The sequence below is a fragment of the Meriones unguiculatus genome, chromosome 2, assembly GCF_030254825.1.
Source record: "Meriones unguiculatus strain TT.TT164.6M chromosome 2, Bangor_MerUng_6.1, whole genome shotgun sequence".
Classification (NCBI taxonomy): Eukaryota; Metazoa; Chordata; class Mammalia; order Rodentia; family Muridae; genus Meriones; species Meriones unguiculatus.
In genome coordinates, this window is record NC_083350.1 from 191,022,918 (window position 1) to 191,038,411 (window position 15,494).

Genomic DNA, 15,494 nt, shown 5'->3' on the forward strand with positions numbered 1-15,494 from the left:
CATAGCCGCACTCATTCTCCAAGACACCACGTTAGTAAAGTCCTCTCAGATTATAAGGACAATAAATCTCCAAATTGGATTTAGTGGTATTTCACCCTTTAGGACCTCCTCATTGTAGTGAGGTTAGCTGGTGGAAGTTCAGAGCTTTCACTAGGCAGCCGCATAGATTACTAGCATTTACTGCAGACCGAAAATGGCCATCATCTCTCGCACATCACAGGGCTGCCAATTTCGAGCCTCTCCCCTACTGCGTAGGTCGATCTAGCAGGATTCGCACTCTTACACCCGGGCCAACAGAAGCACGTGGAAGCCCAGGAAGAAGCCCACACCGCTCTGCGGTCTCCCGTCTCCCGCCTTGGTCGTCTAACTGGCTAGAAGCCAGAAGCACCGAGCAGAAACGTGGGTTGGATGTGCACGTGATAGGGGGACAAAGCGCAACAAACACCACCTTAGGCCCCGCTTGGTCGTGGCTGGAAGCACCCCGCGGAGCCAGGGGAAGAGCACGTGCAGCTTGTCCAGCAGGCGCCCGTTCCTCGCGGGCTAGCACCCACCGCCCGCCCTCACACAAAGCCCGCTCGGCGCGCTCGGCTTTCGGCTCCTCAGGCCTGTCCCGCTCCGCTCCGCCTGGCGGCTTCCAGGTTGGGCGCTGGGCTGAGGCAGGCAGTAGGCGTCGAGCGGCTGCGCTAATCGAACCGCCCCGGGCGGGAGCGCGAGCGCGAGGGGAGGAGTGGGCCGCGCGGGGTGGAGGAAGCAGCCTCGCGCTGAGGAGGGAGCAATTGAATTTCAAACACAAACAACCGCACGAGCGCGCCCCGAGCCAAGCGTTGCCCACCGCGCCCGCCCCGTCCGAGCGGCGCGCGGGCGCAGACGCCGTGGCTGCTCCCGAGCTCGCGCCGGGGGCCACCATCGAGGCGGGGGCCGCGCGAGGGCCGGAGCGCAGCGGCGCCGCAACCGCCGCACGCGCAAACTTGGGCTCGCGCTTCCCGGCTCGGCGCGGAGCCCGGGGCGCCCGCGGCCCCGCCATGTCGCGATCCAACCGGCAGAAAGAGTACAAGTGCGGGGACCTGGTGTTCGCGAAGATGAAGGGCTACCCACACTGGCCGGCCCGGGTGAGCAGCGCGGCCGTCGCGGGCCCTGGTGCGGTTGCATAACGCTTGGGAGGGCAGGGTCGCCGAGCGCGGAGCGGGCGGAAAAACGGGGCTGCCGGGCCTGCTCGCCCTGGCGGGAGCCCACCACCGTTTACATAACAGGCGACGGGGCCGGGCACCTGGCAGGCGGCGCCGCGTGTTCGGTCCGCCTTCAACCCTCACACCGGCCGAGGCTGCGGGCGCACGGTTGGGGAGCGGCCCGGTGGTGTCTCCCTTCTTCTGTGGCGATTCCCACCCTCTTCGGGGAGCCCCGTTCGAGCCCCGAATCTCTTGATAGTTGCCTCCAGTTGACTGGACAAACGGTTGCGAAGGGTCCCAGTCCACAGAGGGTTAGGTGGATGTAGAGTCGGCAGCTAACAAACTTTCTTTGAGCATTTTTTAGGCTGCCTCAAGTTGGGAGGGTCGTTGAGTGGTTGGGGGCGACTTAAGGAGTGGTCTGCCTGGCCGGATAACTCTGCCACAACCGGCTAGCCTTCAACTCTACAAAAACATCCCTCCATATGTCGCCAGCTCAGATTTGGAACTGCAGGCAGCAAGGCCCCGTGTGCTTGGGAACTCCAGTACAGGCAACCTTAGTGAGGCGGGGGATTGAGGGGATCCCGAGTTGCCTCCGCGTCCCATCAGTGAGTCTCCAGCCGGAGAGGCCCGTGTCAGCCATGTGGTTGTTTCAACCCGCCAACCGAAGGCCTTCCCCATTCCAGCACCTGGTTAGGTGGGAGGGTGGGGCCGAAAGCCTGCAGTGGTTATCGCCTTACCCCCAAGGAAAAGGTTAAATGTGTGTGTTGGGGGGTGCTCCTGGCAACTTTTCAAAGTGAGTGTAGAGGGGCCTCTTGGTAATGGGTGAGGGCATGACTCAGCCCCTTAGGGTGTGGGACTTGTGTGTGAAGTGAAATCCTAGGGCAGAAAGGCCTGGAGGGAGGGGTCCCGATCAGGATTGCCTTGTGGCTTTTTTCAGTATGGCTGACTGTTTTAGTATTGCTCTGAGCCTCCATGCTCTCTTGGTTCCTATTCAGGGTGTCAGGCCAACTTGATCTTTTAGAAAACTTAAGTGGCCCTCCATACTCACTCACCTCTCTCCCGAAGGAGTATATTCAATCCCATTTGCCTGAGCTCCTTGCTCGATGAAACTTTCAAATGGGTCAAATAAGGCCTGGCCTCTGGCCTGGGAGTGAAGTGCAAAGAGAAGTCAGACTGTCTTTCCAGAGCCTTAGAAGGGCCTCTAGGGCCTGATTGGAGCTAGGCAGTGTGCTTGTCATGTAAACACTCGTGTACTTTACCCTGCACCTTCTGATCCACTGGCTTCTTGGCCCAGATGCCAAGGCACTGGTGGGCAGGGCAAGACCTGAACCCAGGTCTCTACTGCTTCTTCCTGCTGGGGTGTGAGACAAAGTTCAGAGGCCTGCTATGCGCCAGCGAGTAGTTATGGAATGTGGGTTAGGGACCTTCCAGTATGTCTTAATTCCTGAGATCTGGGCCCCTGTGAGAAAGCACCTCTGATTTCTGGTGGCCTTTGGATAGAAGACAGTTCTTGGAGTAGGAATACCATCCACTTCTTTTCATTATGAGAGTGCAGACACAAGGATAGAACAGAGGGGCAATTTCTTCCTCTATTGAGACCTGGACTTTTGAGGTACAGTTTTGAATGGGTCTCAAAGAGGGGCACCCCAATGCTTGCCTTGGTTTGGTTGTCACACTTAAGGGTAGTGTACACCCTAGGCCATCACCTCCCTAAGACTTGTCCCTTGTCCCTTTTGCCTCCCAAAAGGACAAAACTTTAAGTTTTTGCCTTCCCCATCTCCAATTCTGTAGAACCTAAATTCTTCCTAAATTGGAGGAAGGAGGAAGTCTGAATCCTGATGGCTGGCTGTCTGCTCCAGGGTGTAACCAGAATCCTCAGCCATGATACAGGCCACTACTTGCACTTTGCTGCTGCTAGGGAACATGGGTGACTGGGAAAAGACTCAAAGGGCCCAGAGTTTGAAATTGAAGTCATAGGGGCCACATGGTAGCAGGACCTGGCTGGAAGAATGTATTATGACCCCAGCTTTCCTTCCCTCTTCCTGCCTATCTTCCTGGAGGATCTTCAGGCAATTAACAGTGAACAGCCCAAGCCCTGAGGGAATCCCCCACCCCTTAGGTGCCTTTTTCCTCTCTTCCAATCTTGGAGAAGCTTCTGAGCAACGGAGCCTTCCTTTTCTCCCTCTGCCCCTTTGCCTCTTTTCTGACTTTGACTTTGGGCTTGCCACACTTCCCAGCCTGAGTCTGAGTTGCCTGCTGTGCTGGACATTCTGGTTACCCTAGCTCAAGTCAGCCTGGCCGTGGGTGTGGTGGTCAGCTAGTATTTTCTTAACTTTCCTCAGCGTTCCTAAATTCTGGTCTTGGACCTGCTTTGGCTATATGGGCCTGTTGCTCAGTCCTCCCTGCTCCTCCACCTCTGAACACTGCAAATGGTTTCAAAGGCTTCTAGCCTGGACAGGATAGGGTTTCTAGTGCTTGGAGCCTGTCTGATGGAAGCAAGCAAAAGCCGAGGAGTGGGCTGGAATGATTAAGAAGTTTCTCCCTCCAGTTGGCGAGAGGTGGAAGTGTGGTAGGGTCCCCAGCACATCTGACTCCACCCTGATCCACTTTACTTTGACCCACTGAGTTTAGTCACTGTGTGGATAGAGAGAAAGGCACCACCTGAGAAACAGAGAGCTTCCTTGAGACTTAACAGCCTCATCATGGAAGAACTGGCCTTCACAACCGAATGCCAGGAAAGAGTTCCATTGCTTGAGGGGTGGGGGTGCTGTCATAGAAGTGATTTCTCTTGTTTTGTGGGGGAGGGGCTGGGAATGTTGAGCAGAAAGCATTCCCATCCTTAACCTACCTGCTGCACCTATGTAAGTTAAAAAGGGTTAGGGTAGTTGGGGGGAATGAGCCTCTTACGGAAGAAGCCCATTTCTCACTCCTTCACACCCAACCTTTCTATGGCTGGAAATTGGCAGGGCTCTTGGAGTAGGTGTGTCTCATTACTTCCAGTCTTGTTTCTTGCACTGGGCAGCTAGAGGCCTCCGGGGACCCCTGCCACACGATTCTGCCTATTGGTTGCTTTCTGTGGGAAGATGGGGTGTCTAGGAGAGAGCCTCAAGCCTCCTAACTCTTTCCCACCCCCTCTTTCGTTTGGTGTCTCCTCTCCCCTTTCATTACACGTGTATTACCAGGTTGAAAGCACAGTAATGCCTTGGCTTCGGTGTGAGCATTCCACCCCATTCGTGGCACATAGGTGTCAGGCCTTCCACCCCAGAGGCCTGTGAGAGAGCCTTTTCTACCGTGGCCCTTTGCTTATCTCCAGGGATCCCTTCAGTCCTGGAGGCCCTCTGAGAAGAGGCTAGCAGATAACTGGAGGCAGGTATCCATCCTGTCCAGCTCCTCCCTGTCCCTATCCTTAAGAGCAGGCCCCCTCCCCCATGTCTTTCCAGTCCTAGCTTGGTTTCAAATACAGCCCAGGACCTGCGCGGTAGACTACTGGCCTGGGGGTGGGGTGCGGTGTTTAGTGTCCCCTCCTCCCGATCCTACAGGCCTAGGGGGAGGGGTGGTCACATTCCTGGTTGCTGAGTGTCCCCGGGGGCGGGGTTAAGTTGTCATAGTGATTGGGAACACGTTTGTGGGGGAACTGCTTGCCTTTCCACCAGGTTCCCACACCCCAGCATCTCCTGATTGTTGGGCTGGGCCTAGTTTGAGTTGTGTCTTCCTAGGGGGAGGGGAGAGGCTGGACCGAAGTCCCCAGAGGCCACGGGGAAGGGGGAGGGCCCCAGAAACCCAAAAACTTCCAAGTCTAGGGCAGGGTGCCCTTTCAAGTCATGCCCACCCAGTTTGTTCTGTTCATTCACCCTCCCTGTCTCCTCAGTGCTACCAGTTGCATACTCTGTCTTTAATCATTGCCTTGGCCTGTCTCTTAGATCTGCAGCCCCAGTCAACATGGCCACCTGGCCTCTGGGAGGAGGGCGGGCATCTGGGACTTGTTGCAAGGATTGCTGGGAGTTGTAGTTTCTGCCCCAACGGCTTGGCATGTCCTGGGCTTCCAGGATTTAATCTGCGATAGGTTGGTCAGCTGTTCTCTCTTGATTTCAAACTTGACCTTAAACCTCAGTACTTGCTAACTTTACTGGGTCATGGGGCAAGGGATAGCCTCAAGAAATTAGGCCCTAGATTGAAAAGATGTTTCAGTGGTTAAAGAGTACCAGCTGCTCTTGTAGAGGTCCTGGGGTTCTATTCCCAGTACCCACAAGGCAGCTCACAACCATTTGTAACTCAAGTCCCAGGGGATCCAACACCCTCTTCTGGCACTCATGAGATGCACAGAAATAATGCAGGGGAAATGTTCATATACATAGCAAGTGGTTTTGTTTTGTGGTGTTTTTTTGAGAGAGAGAAATTAGGCCAGAAGTCTGGTCCTTAGTATAATGTACTATGTTATTTTGGGAAAGACATGTCTTTTCTGGGCTCGTTCTCCTCAAGATTTGACTGACTTTAGTGTCTTTCAAAGGGTTCACATCAGTGTTTTGGAGCTATTACTAGAACCAGGACTTAAATATGAAGTGTGTTTGGGTCTCCTTGCCACTTCAGTCAGAGCAGTCTTTTATAAAGGTCCATAGGTTCGACATTCTTTTTTCTGTGAAATCTTGCTAAGTTAAGGCTGACTTTAAACTTCTGACCCTTCTGCTTCAGCCTTCACATTGCTTAGGATTTCTTATTTTGGTGGGATCATTGTTTCTTTGTTTGAGACAGGGCCTTGCTATGTAGCTTTGGCTGTCCTGGAACTCTGTGTGTACTAGACTGGCCTTGAGCTCACAGAGATCTGCCTCCCAAGTGCTGAGGTTAAGGCTTGCATCACATTCCTTGTTAAGATTTCAGACCTGTACCTCAGGCTTAGCTCATTGAGCAAGTACTGCATACCTACTGTGTGCTGGAGATGAAGGCAGACCTGAGCTAGATAGGGTGGGTATTGCCTTAGACAGCAGAGTCATGAGTTGCACCAGCCTGACCTTTGTGGTGAGATACCCTCCCCCTTTCTCTACCGGATATATGGTGAGACCCCATCTCTCTCTCACACACGTACGGGTAGTCCACATACATCAACCAAGTAATAAGACATATTTAATTAGAATTGGACATGTAGTTGAGCAGTGGTCAGCACATGCCTTTAATCCCAGCACTCGGGAGGTGGCAGTGGCAGATGGAGCTCTGTGAGTTCGAGGCCAGCCTTGTTGAAACAGCTAGCTCCAGGACAACCAGGGCTACACAAAGAAACCCTGTTTCAGTGGGGGGAAAAAGATGAAACTTTTTTTGTTTGTTTGTTTGTTTTTGAGACAGGGTTTTTCTGTGTAGCCTTGGCTGTCCTGGAATCACTTTGTAGACCAGGCTAGCCTTGAACTCACAGAGATCCACCTGCCTCTGCCTCCCGAGTGCTGGGATTACAGGCCTGTGCAACCGTGCCTGGCCTAAGTGGAACTGTTACGGAGAGATTTTAGGAGGGTTTATTTGGGGGCCATGATGGTGGAGTTGAGGTTGGTCAGAAAGAAGTTAGTAAACATGATGGGCTGACAAGGAGGATAGTGTGGCCAGAACAGAACGGGGGTGTCCTGGGAATGTTTGTTCACAATATAGTGGACAGACTGCATGTTAACACTCACAGACCCATGGTAAGTACTGTGGTTCTTCATTTTACATATGGGAAACTGAGGAGAGAGCAACACTAAGCTCCAAGGCCAGTCCCTAAATGTAGCAAAGCAGAAATTCAGACTTAGCCTGGGATGCCGTCCCACACTTGGGAGGCAGAGTTTGAGGGCAGCCTGGACTACAGAGCAAGTTCCAGAACAGCCAGGGCTACACAGAGAAACCCTGTCTCAAAATAGCAAGCAAGCAAGCAAGAAATTCAGACTTTGTCATTGAGAAGAGGGGCCCCTGTCATAAGGCATTGAAAGAGTTGAGGTGCTTTAATTGACCTTTCATAATTGGAGATGGGTTGGCACAGGGCTGTCATTAGGAGGCTGAGGCAGAAGGACTTGGAGTTGGAGGCCAGCCTGGGTTGCATAGCAAGGCACTGTCTCAAAAAATAAAGAAGTAACAGCATTGATCTTGGGAGTGGCAGAAATATGACACCTTGTCCGGGACTGGGCACTGATCAGATGTTTTCTGATAAAGGGTAGGGGAAGAGTCCTAGGTTTGTTGAGCTTTCCTATGTAATTTAATTTGGACAAATTGTACTACTAAGACTGCTCTGTTTGGCTTTATGCAAATGTATAGGTGTTCACCTTGCCCCAGATTGAAGACCTTTGGACTCCAGCTCACATTTGCTCTCCCTTTCTTGCCCCAGATTGATGAGATGCCTGAGGCTGCAGTGAAATCAACAGCCAACAAATACCAAGTCTTTTTTTTTGGGACCCATGAGACGTGAGTGAGGGGCTGGTGGGGTGCAGGTGGGACACCATGGGAACACTGGTGTGCAAAAGGGGGGTGATGGTCTTTGTTCGTCTCTGGCTGTTCACTTTGGGGGCAGCTTGGGGCTTGAGAGCACAGTCTCCCATCTCTCACCAGGGCATTCCTGGGCCCCAAAGACCTCTTCCCTTACGAGGAATCCAAGGAGAAGTTTGGCAAGCCCAACAAGAGAAAAGGGTTCAGCGAGGGGCTGTGGGAGATCGAGAACAACCCTACAGTCAAGGCCTCTGGCTACCAGGTGAGCAATTAGTTGCTCCCTCAAACCTCTGGAAAGCAGGTGTGTTGTGGGCTCCAGGAACCTTGCCCAGAGGCAATGCTTAGTCTTGAGAATATCAGGACCTTTGGGATAAAAGAGATGGGACTAGAGGGTTGGGGTGACTTATAGTTAGGGGCTGTTGTTAGTGGCTTTGAAAGCAAGAACTGGATGGAGGCGGTAAGTGGGGCAGGCCTTTGTTAGGCCATCATTAGTAAGAGGACACAGCCTTCTAAGAGGAGGTTCTTGTGAGCCGGGCAGGACAAGGCGGGAGGGCAGGGGGAGTGGGGGTTGTGGGGAATGGGTCCCAGATCCCTTTGGGAGAAGTTGACCCGAGGTTTTGCCTCCTGCTCCAGCCCTCCCCCCTCCTGCACAGAGCCCTGCCTGCCCGGCCTGTGGGTTAACCCCTGGGCTAATCCAACAGAGGTGGGTCTCAAATCACTTGTGAGACTGGGCAACTGGGTGGGGGTGGGGGAGAGGCGGGCAAAATAAGGAGTGAGTGTCCAAGGGGGTGGTTGGGGAGGGCCTAGTCTCTGGTGCCACTCAACCTCTGCTTTCTCCACTACAGTCCTCCCAGAAAAAGAGCTGCGTGGAAGAGCCTGAGTTGGAGCCTGAAGCCCATGAGGGTGATGGTGATAAGAAAGGCAACACAGAGGGCAGCAGTGATGAAGAAGGGAAACTGGTCATTGATGAGCCAACCAAGGAGAAGAATGAAAAGGGAGTGTTGAAGAGGAGAGCAGGGGACATGCTGGAGGTACCTGCCTGTAGCTTTTTTTGTGGGCTCCATCTTGCAACCTTGGGTCTGAGGTGTAAATCTACCTCCTGGTCTCTGGGAATCCAACTGAGGGTGGAGCACAGAAGGCCTTCTACCCTTCATAGAGGGTAGAAGAATGGATAGTGTTATCACCCAGGAAAGAGATCCTGAAGAGGAATGGAGGCACAGGGAGATTAGCTCCTGACTTTCTCTGCCTTTAGCCTCAGTTCATGTCCTCTGATAATTTGCCTAGGACTCCCCTAAACGTCCCAAGGAGTCAGGAGACCATGAAGAGGAGGACAAGGAGGTGGCTGCCTTGGAGGGCGAGAGGCCCCTACCTGTAGAAGTGGAGAAGAACAGCACCCCCTCTGAGCCAGACTCTGGCGGGGGACCTCCTCCAGAGGAAGAGGAGGAGGAAGAGGCTGCCAAGGAAGAGGCTGAAGCCCAGGGTGTCAGAGATCATGAAAGGTGAGTGAGCTACCTTGGCAGCGGGCTGGGAGGGCCTAGTCACTTATGGAGAAGAGGAGAAGGAAGAAAATGGCCTGCAGTGGTCAGCCTTTTGGAGGCTGGGTGGGCTCTCCCTAGAGACCTGCACTGGCTGGGGTAAGGCCAGGCCAAGACCACACCATTAACCCTTCTCCCCTCCAACCCTCCCCTGCAGCCTGTAGCCACCAATGTTTCAAGAGGAGCCCCTGCCCCGTTCCTGCTGCTGTCTGGGTGCTACTGGGGAAACTGGCCATGGCCTGCAAACTGGGAACCCTTTTTCCACCCAACCCACTCTGCTCCTTTGCTCACTTTTGCTCATTTTCTTGGCCCTCACTTCCAGGTCCCTCCGTATACCCTGTGACGGGGCCATGTGCTCCGGGATGAGATGAGGCCGTTGTATCTCCTTAGATTTGTTTCCTAGGGTTTCTGTTGGGGTCTGGGCTGCTGTTTCCATGAAACTCTTGACACCTCTGCACTCCTGCAGGCATTGTAGACCTTTGGGCTGGGTTGGGGCAGGAGCGGAAGTGATTATAAACTTGAGTGTGGGTCTCTGGGTGGCGTCTCCCGAGCGCCTGTCCCCTGCACCCACACCTGCTTTCTCATCTGCCTGTATTCAAGAAAGGGGACACTGTGGGAGAGAGGCTCCCACCCATAAATCCTTGGTGATTTTGAGAACACTTTTTTTCCTGACCCCAGGTTTCAAGGAATTGTAGTTTTAACATCAAGACTTTGGGTTTTCCAAGTTGTTAGGGCCAAGGACCTGGAAAGAGCTGAGATCTGAAGGATTGACTCATCGTTTGCATTGAGTAAAAGTCTCTTTAGATCTCAGGTCAGAGATGGTAACATGAGGAGACCCTGCTGCCTTCTTCCCACTTCCTACAATTCCCAAGGCCAGCCGATAGTCAGATATTTCACCCAGACATAAAGGAGAAGACACATTTTTTAGGAAATGTTTTTAATAAAAGAAAATTACAAAAAGGAAAAAAAAAAAAGCAAACCTGTTAATCCCACCCCTTTGTGCTCCCCATTCTGCTCCCACTGCTGACCCATTTCTGAGCTGCACCAGGAGGCTCACCTGTTCGGGTTGGTGGCTTTGTCTTTGGAGGTGGGCCTTTGATGTTCTTCCAGAGTTGGTCCTCTGGTGTTGCCACACATCCAGTTTGTAGCCCACTGAGAATACAGGGAAAAGTGTCCTCTCCCAGCCTCTTTTAGTGGTTTCTTATGTCCCTTTTCCTTCTCTTGTCTTTTACTCCCATCCCTCCTTTGGGCTCTGAAGAAAAATTGCTGACTGTAGCTTTGGAAGTGTAGCTCTGAGAACCATAGACAATTTGAGTTCTAGGAAAATAAAGCCGTTGATTACTATCCTGATTCTGACTAATTCTTTGAAGTGTCTGGGTTAACTAAAGAGAGAGAAAGGGACAAGTAACCTCTAGATTAGGGGAGGGGGGTTTCAGCTTCCATTCCCACACCAAGCCTATAAAACTCATACCCTTGCATCTGATGGCCCTAAAACATTTTTATACTTTTTTAAAAGCTATCTTTTACTTTATGAATGTTTTGCCCATGTTTATATAGGTGTAACACATGTAAGCCTGGTACTTGAGGTCAGAAGAGGCCATTAGGTCCTCTAGATTTCGACTTAAGGATGGTTATGAATCACTATGAGGGTTCTGGCAACCAAACCCAAGTCCTGCAAGAGCAGCAATTGCTCCATATTTTTGAGCCAGGTGTGGTAGCACAAATCTGTATTTTCAGCAGTGGAAAGGCAGAGGGATAATAAGTTCAGTGCCAGCCTGGGCTATACAAAAAGAACATGTCTGAAGACCTCACCCCCACCCCAGCCATGCATACACACACACAAGATTGCATAAGAAATAGGGTTTAAAGTGCTAGGGATACATGCATAAATAAATACACAAATTTACCTCAATTGGTAGAGTGACTGCCTAGTGTGCACAAATCAGAAGTCCTGTATTTGATCCCCCAGCACAGGATAAAAGCAGGTGTGGTGGATGCATGCCTGTAATCCCCAACATGAAGAAAATGGAAGGGAGAGGATCAGACATTTATGCTTGCTACACAAGGCAGATTACCTGAGTTCTATGCCAGAGACCAAAAAAGCTGGGTGTACTGCTAAGCTAGTTGGAATGTGGACAGGAGACTCGCTGGGTCCTGAGTCGCCTGCCTTGACAATGTGGAAGGTAAGAACTGATTCCTGGAAGATACCTTCTAACCTCCATGGATGTGTGGTGACACAGGTGCATATGCAGATTTTTCTTGTCAGAGCTGAGGCCTTCTGCTGTGTTAAATCCCTAATCCCAATAAGTAAACAGAGTTAACAAACCCACACTATGTGGTAGTTGGAGAGTTGGCTCAACAGTTAAGAACACTTGTTCTTGCAGAGGACCTGGGTTTGGTTGCCAGAACCTGCACAGTGGCTCACAAATCTTAAAGTCACGTGCGGGTATGCAGCAAGCCCTAGACCAGCCTGGGGTATACCCAAGACAGGATATATATCAGAGACAGTCCCCAGTAGCTACAAAGAAGTAGAGGGCGAAGAGATTCTGTAAATGAAAAGTACATGGCTTTTTGTCTTAAGGGTCCCATGCTGTCCAGGACACACTAACTAAAGCTGAGGACAGTATTAAACTGGCTCTCCCAAGTGCTGAGAATTTCAGTTCTGCATAGCTATCTCTGGTTGTTGGCTTTTTGTTGTTTTTGAACTAGGGTCTCCCTATTGGTCACAAATTCACAATCCTTTTGCCTTTATCTCCAAAAGTGCTGGGAAGAAGTAAGTTTTTGGTCTGGTTCTAGAAAAGTCTTGGACCTTCAAGAGTAAGTCAAAGGTAGAGAGGATAGGTTGCCATTTAATGCTAGGTAGGTGGCTAACGTCAGCTTATAAGCCCACAGAACAGTGCTTAACCAGGCATGATGGTGTACACCTTGTCTCAAAGATAAAATTGAAAAATAGGTAAAAATTAAACAGACGACATTTATGCAAGAATTCTAACTTAGGATAAGAGTGCTTACTGGGCATGTAGTAAGCCCGAGGGATGGGTTCAGTGTGGAGCAGCACATAAAACTGGATGGTGAACCCTTGGCACCTGGCAAGTAAGGGCAGAGCGATCTAGCAAATATAAGGTGAGTTTGGGCTACATGAGCCACTATTAGAAAACAAAAGCAGTTGAGAAGATGGAGAAGTCATTCTGTCTTCATGGAACTCTAGGGGGCTTGCCCTCCCTAAGTCTCAGCCTTAGAATGATCAAACAATTGCAGGCACTTTCTCAGGTGGAGGTTTGGGGTCAATGACAAACATTTGGTGCTGAAGGTCTCAGAAATCCTTTCCTAGTTCTACACATCCTAAGAACAAAGGTCATTTCTTCTGGTCTTCTAGTCACTGATTAGTTTGCCCACTAATGAAGTTCCTGACATTAAAACCAGACCAGTTAGCTCTCAGTCATCAGCAGATCGGAAGAAACATACTGATTAGGGCAGGCTGGTGAGTAAGGTCGAATAGCAAGTTGATAGATCTGGTTTCTGCTAGGTTTCGATAGGGATGCCTGCCATTCCACAGATGAGAGGGACGGGTGGTGGACAGGCTTCACTTTTTACATAGAGTGATAAGCTCATCTAATATTGGAAGGACCGACGATCATCCCTTCCTCTGCAAAAAGGCGATCCCTCAAGCATGGAAAGAGCCAGAACATAAAGGCTGTAAAATCATCTAGAAACGGATCTCTTTGCTTTGAATAGAAAGTCATAACCACCGAGAAAATGGAGCCATGCTCACAGTAAACTACAACTCCCAGTAGCGTCCACGCAGAGCATTGACAGGAATGTACGCGGCGAATCAGCCTATCTTTGGCCTGCAATTCCCGACATGCCTCTCACACCCTGGATTTCCTACGGTTGTCCAAATTTCCTGTTTCCAGTTCATTTTCTAGCGATGGACTACAGTTCCCAGCAAGCTTCCGGTTTTTTTAGAGCTTCCGCTCCGCAACTAGACTACATCTCCCATAAGTCCGGTGGGTAGAGACTGCTGGAGTAGAGCACGCACGTGTAAAGAAAGGTTGGGAAAGGTGAGGCCGCTCTGCGCCAGAGACGTCGTAAGGCGGATTCGTGAAGGGACTGCCTTTCCCTAGTCTTAAACTGGGGCGCAGTCGCTTTCCTTGGGTTTCTCTTTGCTAGGAGGTTGAAGCTATCCTCAGATCTGGGTGAGTCTGACAGGAGAAGTCCTTGCACTGAGAAGAAAGCCACCTCCACCGCGGAAGTGACAATAGCATCCTGGTTGTGTAGGAAACCAAAGGGAAAGATGGAGGGGGTATACCCGGGGCCTTCAGGATTTTTAAAGCGCGCGAGCACACACGAGGGCATGAAGCTGCCTTAGGCCCGGTTTCCGTGCTAGTAAACGTGATCTTAATATTTGCATCCTTTCCTGGGTACTGTGAAGACTAAATTCTTCACAGTTGAAATTGAAATTCTCACTTTCCGATTTGTTAGTAGTGCTTAGAGTATAGGCTTGGGGTCCTTAAGTCCTTAGTGTTGGATCTGAATAGAAATATTTGTCCCTGTGTTTCTCGAGCGTCAAGTTAACAGTGGGCTTTTCCCCTTCTATCCTGAGATGTATAAAGAAGGGAGGAATAACCCGATTATACAAAATGCTTGCCCATTATATGTGAATCCCTAAGTTGGATCACCAGCATCACACACACATATACAGCGTAAAAAAACGTCGAGAGTAAGGGCAACTTCAACTCTGTCCTTAGGATTCTGTGAGATGGTACTTAGTACGGTTCCCTGCCGTAGCAACTGTTCAGAAAGCTTATTGCGAGCTAGGCTAGCATTCTACATTGAGACTTTTTGCTTTGTTGTTTTGATTCAGATAGGACTCATTTTGTAGCTCAGACTACCCTGTAGGTTACTGTAGGCCATGCTGGCCTTGAACTCAAAGTAATCATTAATGCTTTTAAGTCTCAAGTCATGGGTCAGCACACTTAGCATTTTATTTCAGTTAATGGGTTTTTGTTTGTTTTTTGAGATTTGATCTCACTATGTAGTCTTGGCTGGCCCAGAGCTCACTATGTAGACTAGGTTGGCCTTGAACTCACTGAGGTCGGCCACCCAAGTGCTGGAGTAAAAGGCATGTCCCACTGCACTCATCATTGATCCTTTTTTTTTTAAGATTATTTTTATGTGTAGGAGTGTTTATCTGCATGTATATATAACACTATGTATGTTGCTAGTTCCAGCAAAGGTCAAAGTAGGGGTAGAATTGGAGGTATGGATGGGCCTCTGCAAAAGCAATACCTGCTCTTACCTGCAGAGCCTCTCTCCCTCCTCCCCCATTTAAAAGTTTTAAAAAGGGTTTTCTATGTAGCCTGGCCTCAACCCTCAAACTTAAGAGTCTCTTTGTTCTTTCCTACCAAATGCTGGCATTACACAAGTCTGTGCACTACCACATCTGGTTTTGTTTTACCTTTTTTAAAAATTAGATTTATTCATTTAAAAAAATGTTTAATGTGTGCTTTGCCTACATGTATGTACGTACATTACTTGCATGCCTAATGCCTTTGGAGGCCAGAGGAGGATGTTGGGTTCCCTGGAACTGGACTTATAGTTGGTTGTGAAACACCATGTGGGTGCTGGGACTCAAATCCAGGTTCAGGAAAAGGAACAAGTGCTCTTAACTACTTAGCCATCTCCTCAGCCTCACCTTTTACTTTTTGAGACAGGCTCTCATGAAGTTGTCCAAGCAGGTGTTGAACTCGTGATTATTCTACCCCAGCTGCTGAAGTAGCTGGAAGGCCTGGCTTAAAATACTTTTTTTTTTTTAAACCAATTATTTTAGTAATCCATTAATATAGTCTACCATCCAAAATTGGAAATCTGCTAGCACATACTTAGAGAGGAAACTTAAAGAGTCAATAACCTTAGAGTATAGGCTTGGAGGTCCTTAAGTCTTAGAGAAAAAGTTATCCTTAGGGAGGAATGGGTTTTTCCCATCTGATAGGTGTTTGGGGGTATTTACCAGAAAAGACAGCTCTAACACTGGTTCAAGCCAACAGAAAGTCATTAGCCAAAGAGTGACTACACTGGGTGTTTGGGATCCCAGTGTAGTCCCAAGCATTTCTAAGGGTGAGCTTTTAAGCACAAAAATCATGTCTTGTGTTGACGTACTTCAGTTAACAAGAACAGTTTAGTCAGAAGCAGAACTAAAGAAGCAAAAAAGCAAGCTTAGTACATTTAGAACTTTTTCAGAACTATGGACTTTGATGCATAAGGTCTTTGTTTTCATTTTGCTTGGTGCTACTCTGTAAAATGTAAGTCCCCCCATGGCCATCCTAGCTCCCAAATAATGACATGGAGACCTTTATAT

At 49.9% G+C, this 15,494-nt stretch overlaps 1 protein-coding gene across 2 annotated transcripts; it reads left to right on the forward strand.

Annotated features, from left to right (window-relative positions):
* The first annotated feature begins 576 nt into the window (after positions 1–576).
* On the forward strand, positions 577–10,486 carry Hdgf (heparin binding growth factor). Of its 2 annotated transcripts, XM_060378581.1 has the most exons (7): positions 1,037–1,109; positions 7,504–7,580; positions 7,725–7,863; positions 8,235–8,304; positions 8,447–8,632; positions 8,886–9,100; positions 9,294–10,486. In XM_060378581.1, the coding sequence occupies exons 2-7, from the start codon at positions 7,574–7,576 to the stop codon at positions 9,298–9,300; spliced, it is 624 nt and encodes a 207-aa protein (XP_060234564.1). In that variant the 5' UTR covers positions 1,037–1,109; positions 7,504–7,573; the 3' UTR covers positions 9,301–10,486. The 2 variants fall into 2 exon arrangements, with proteins under 2 accessions (XP_021517524.1, XP_060234564.1); XM_021661849.2 differs by lacking the exon at positions 8,235–8,304 and having other exon boundaries at positions 577–1,109.
* Positions 10,487–15,494: the final 5,008 nt, after the last annotated feature.

Coding starts and splice junctions, on each gene's coding strand:
- Hdgf (XM_021661849.2), top strand. CDS start 1,023: ATGTCGCGATCCAACCGGCAGAAAGAGTACAAGTGCGGGGACCTGGTG. Junction 1,110..7,503: donor ACCCACACTGGCCGGCCCGG/GTGAGCAGCGCG, acceptor TTCTTGCCCCAG/ATTGATGAGATGCCTGAGGC. Junction 7,581..7,724: donor TTTTTTGGGACCCATGAGAC/GTGAGTGAGGGG, acceptor ATCTCTCACCAG/GGCATTCCTGGGCCCCAAAG.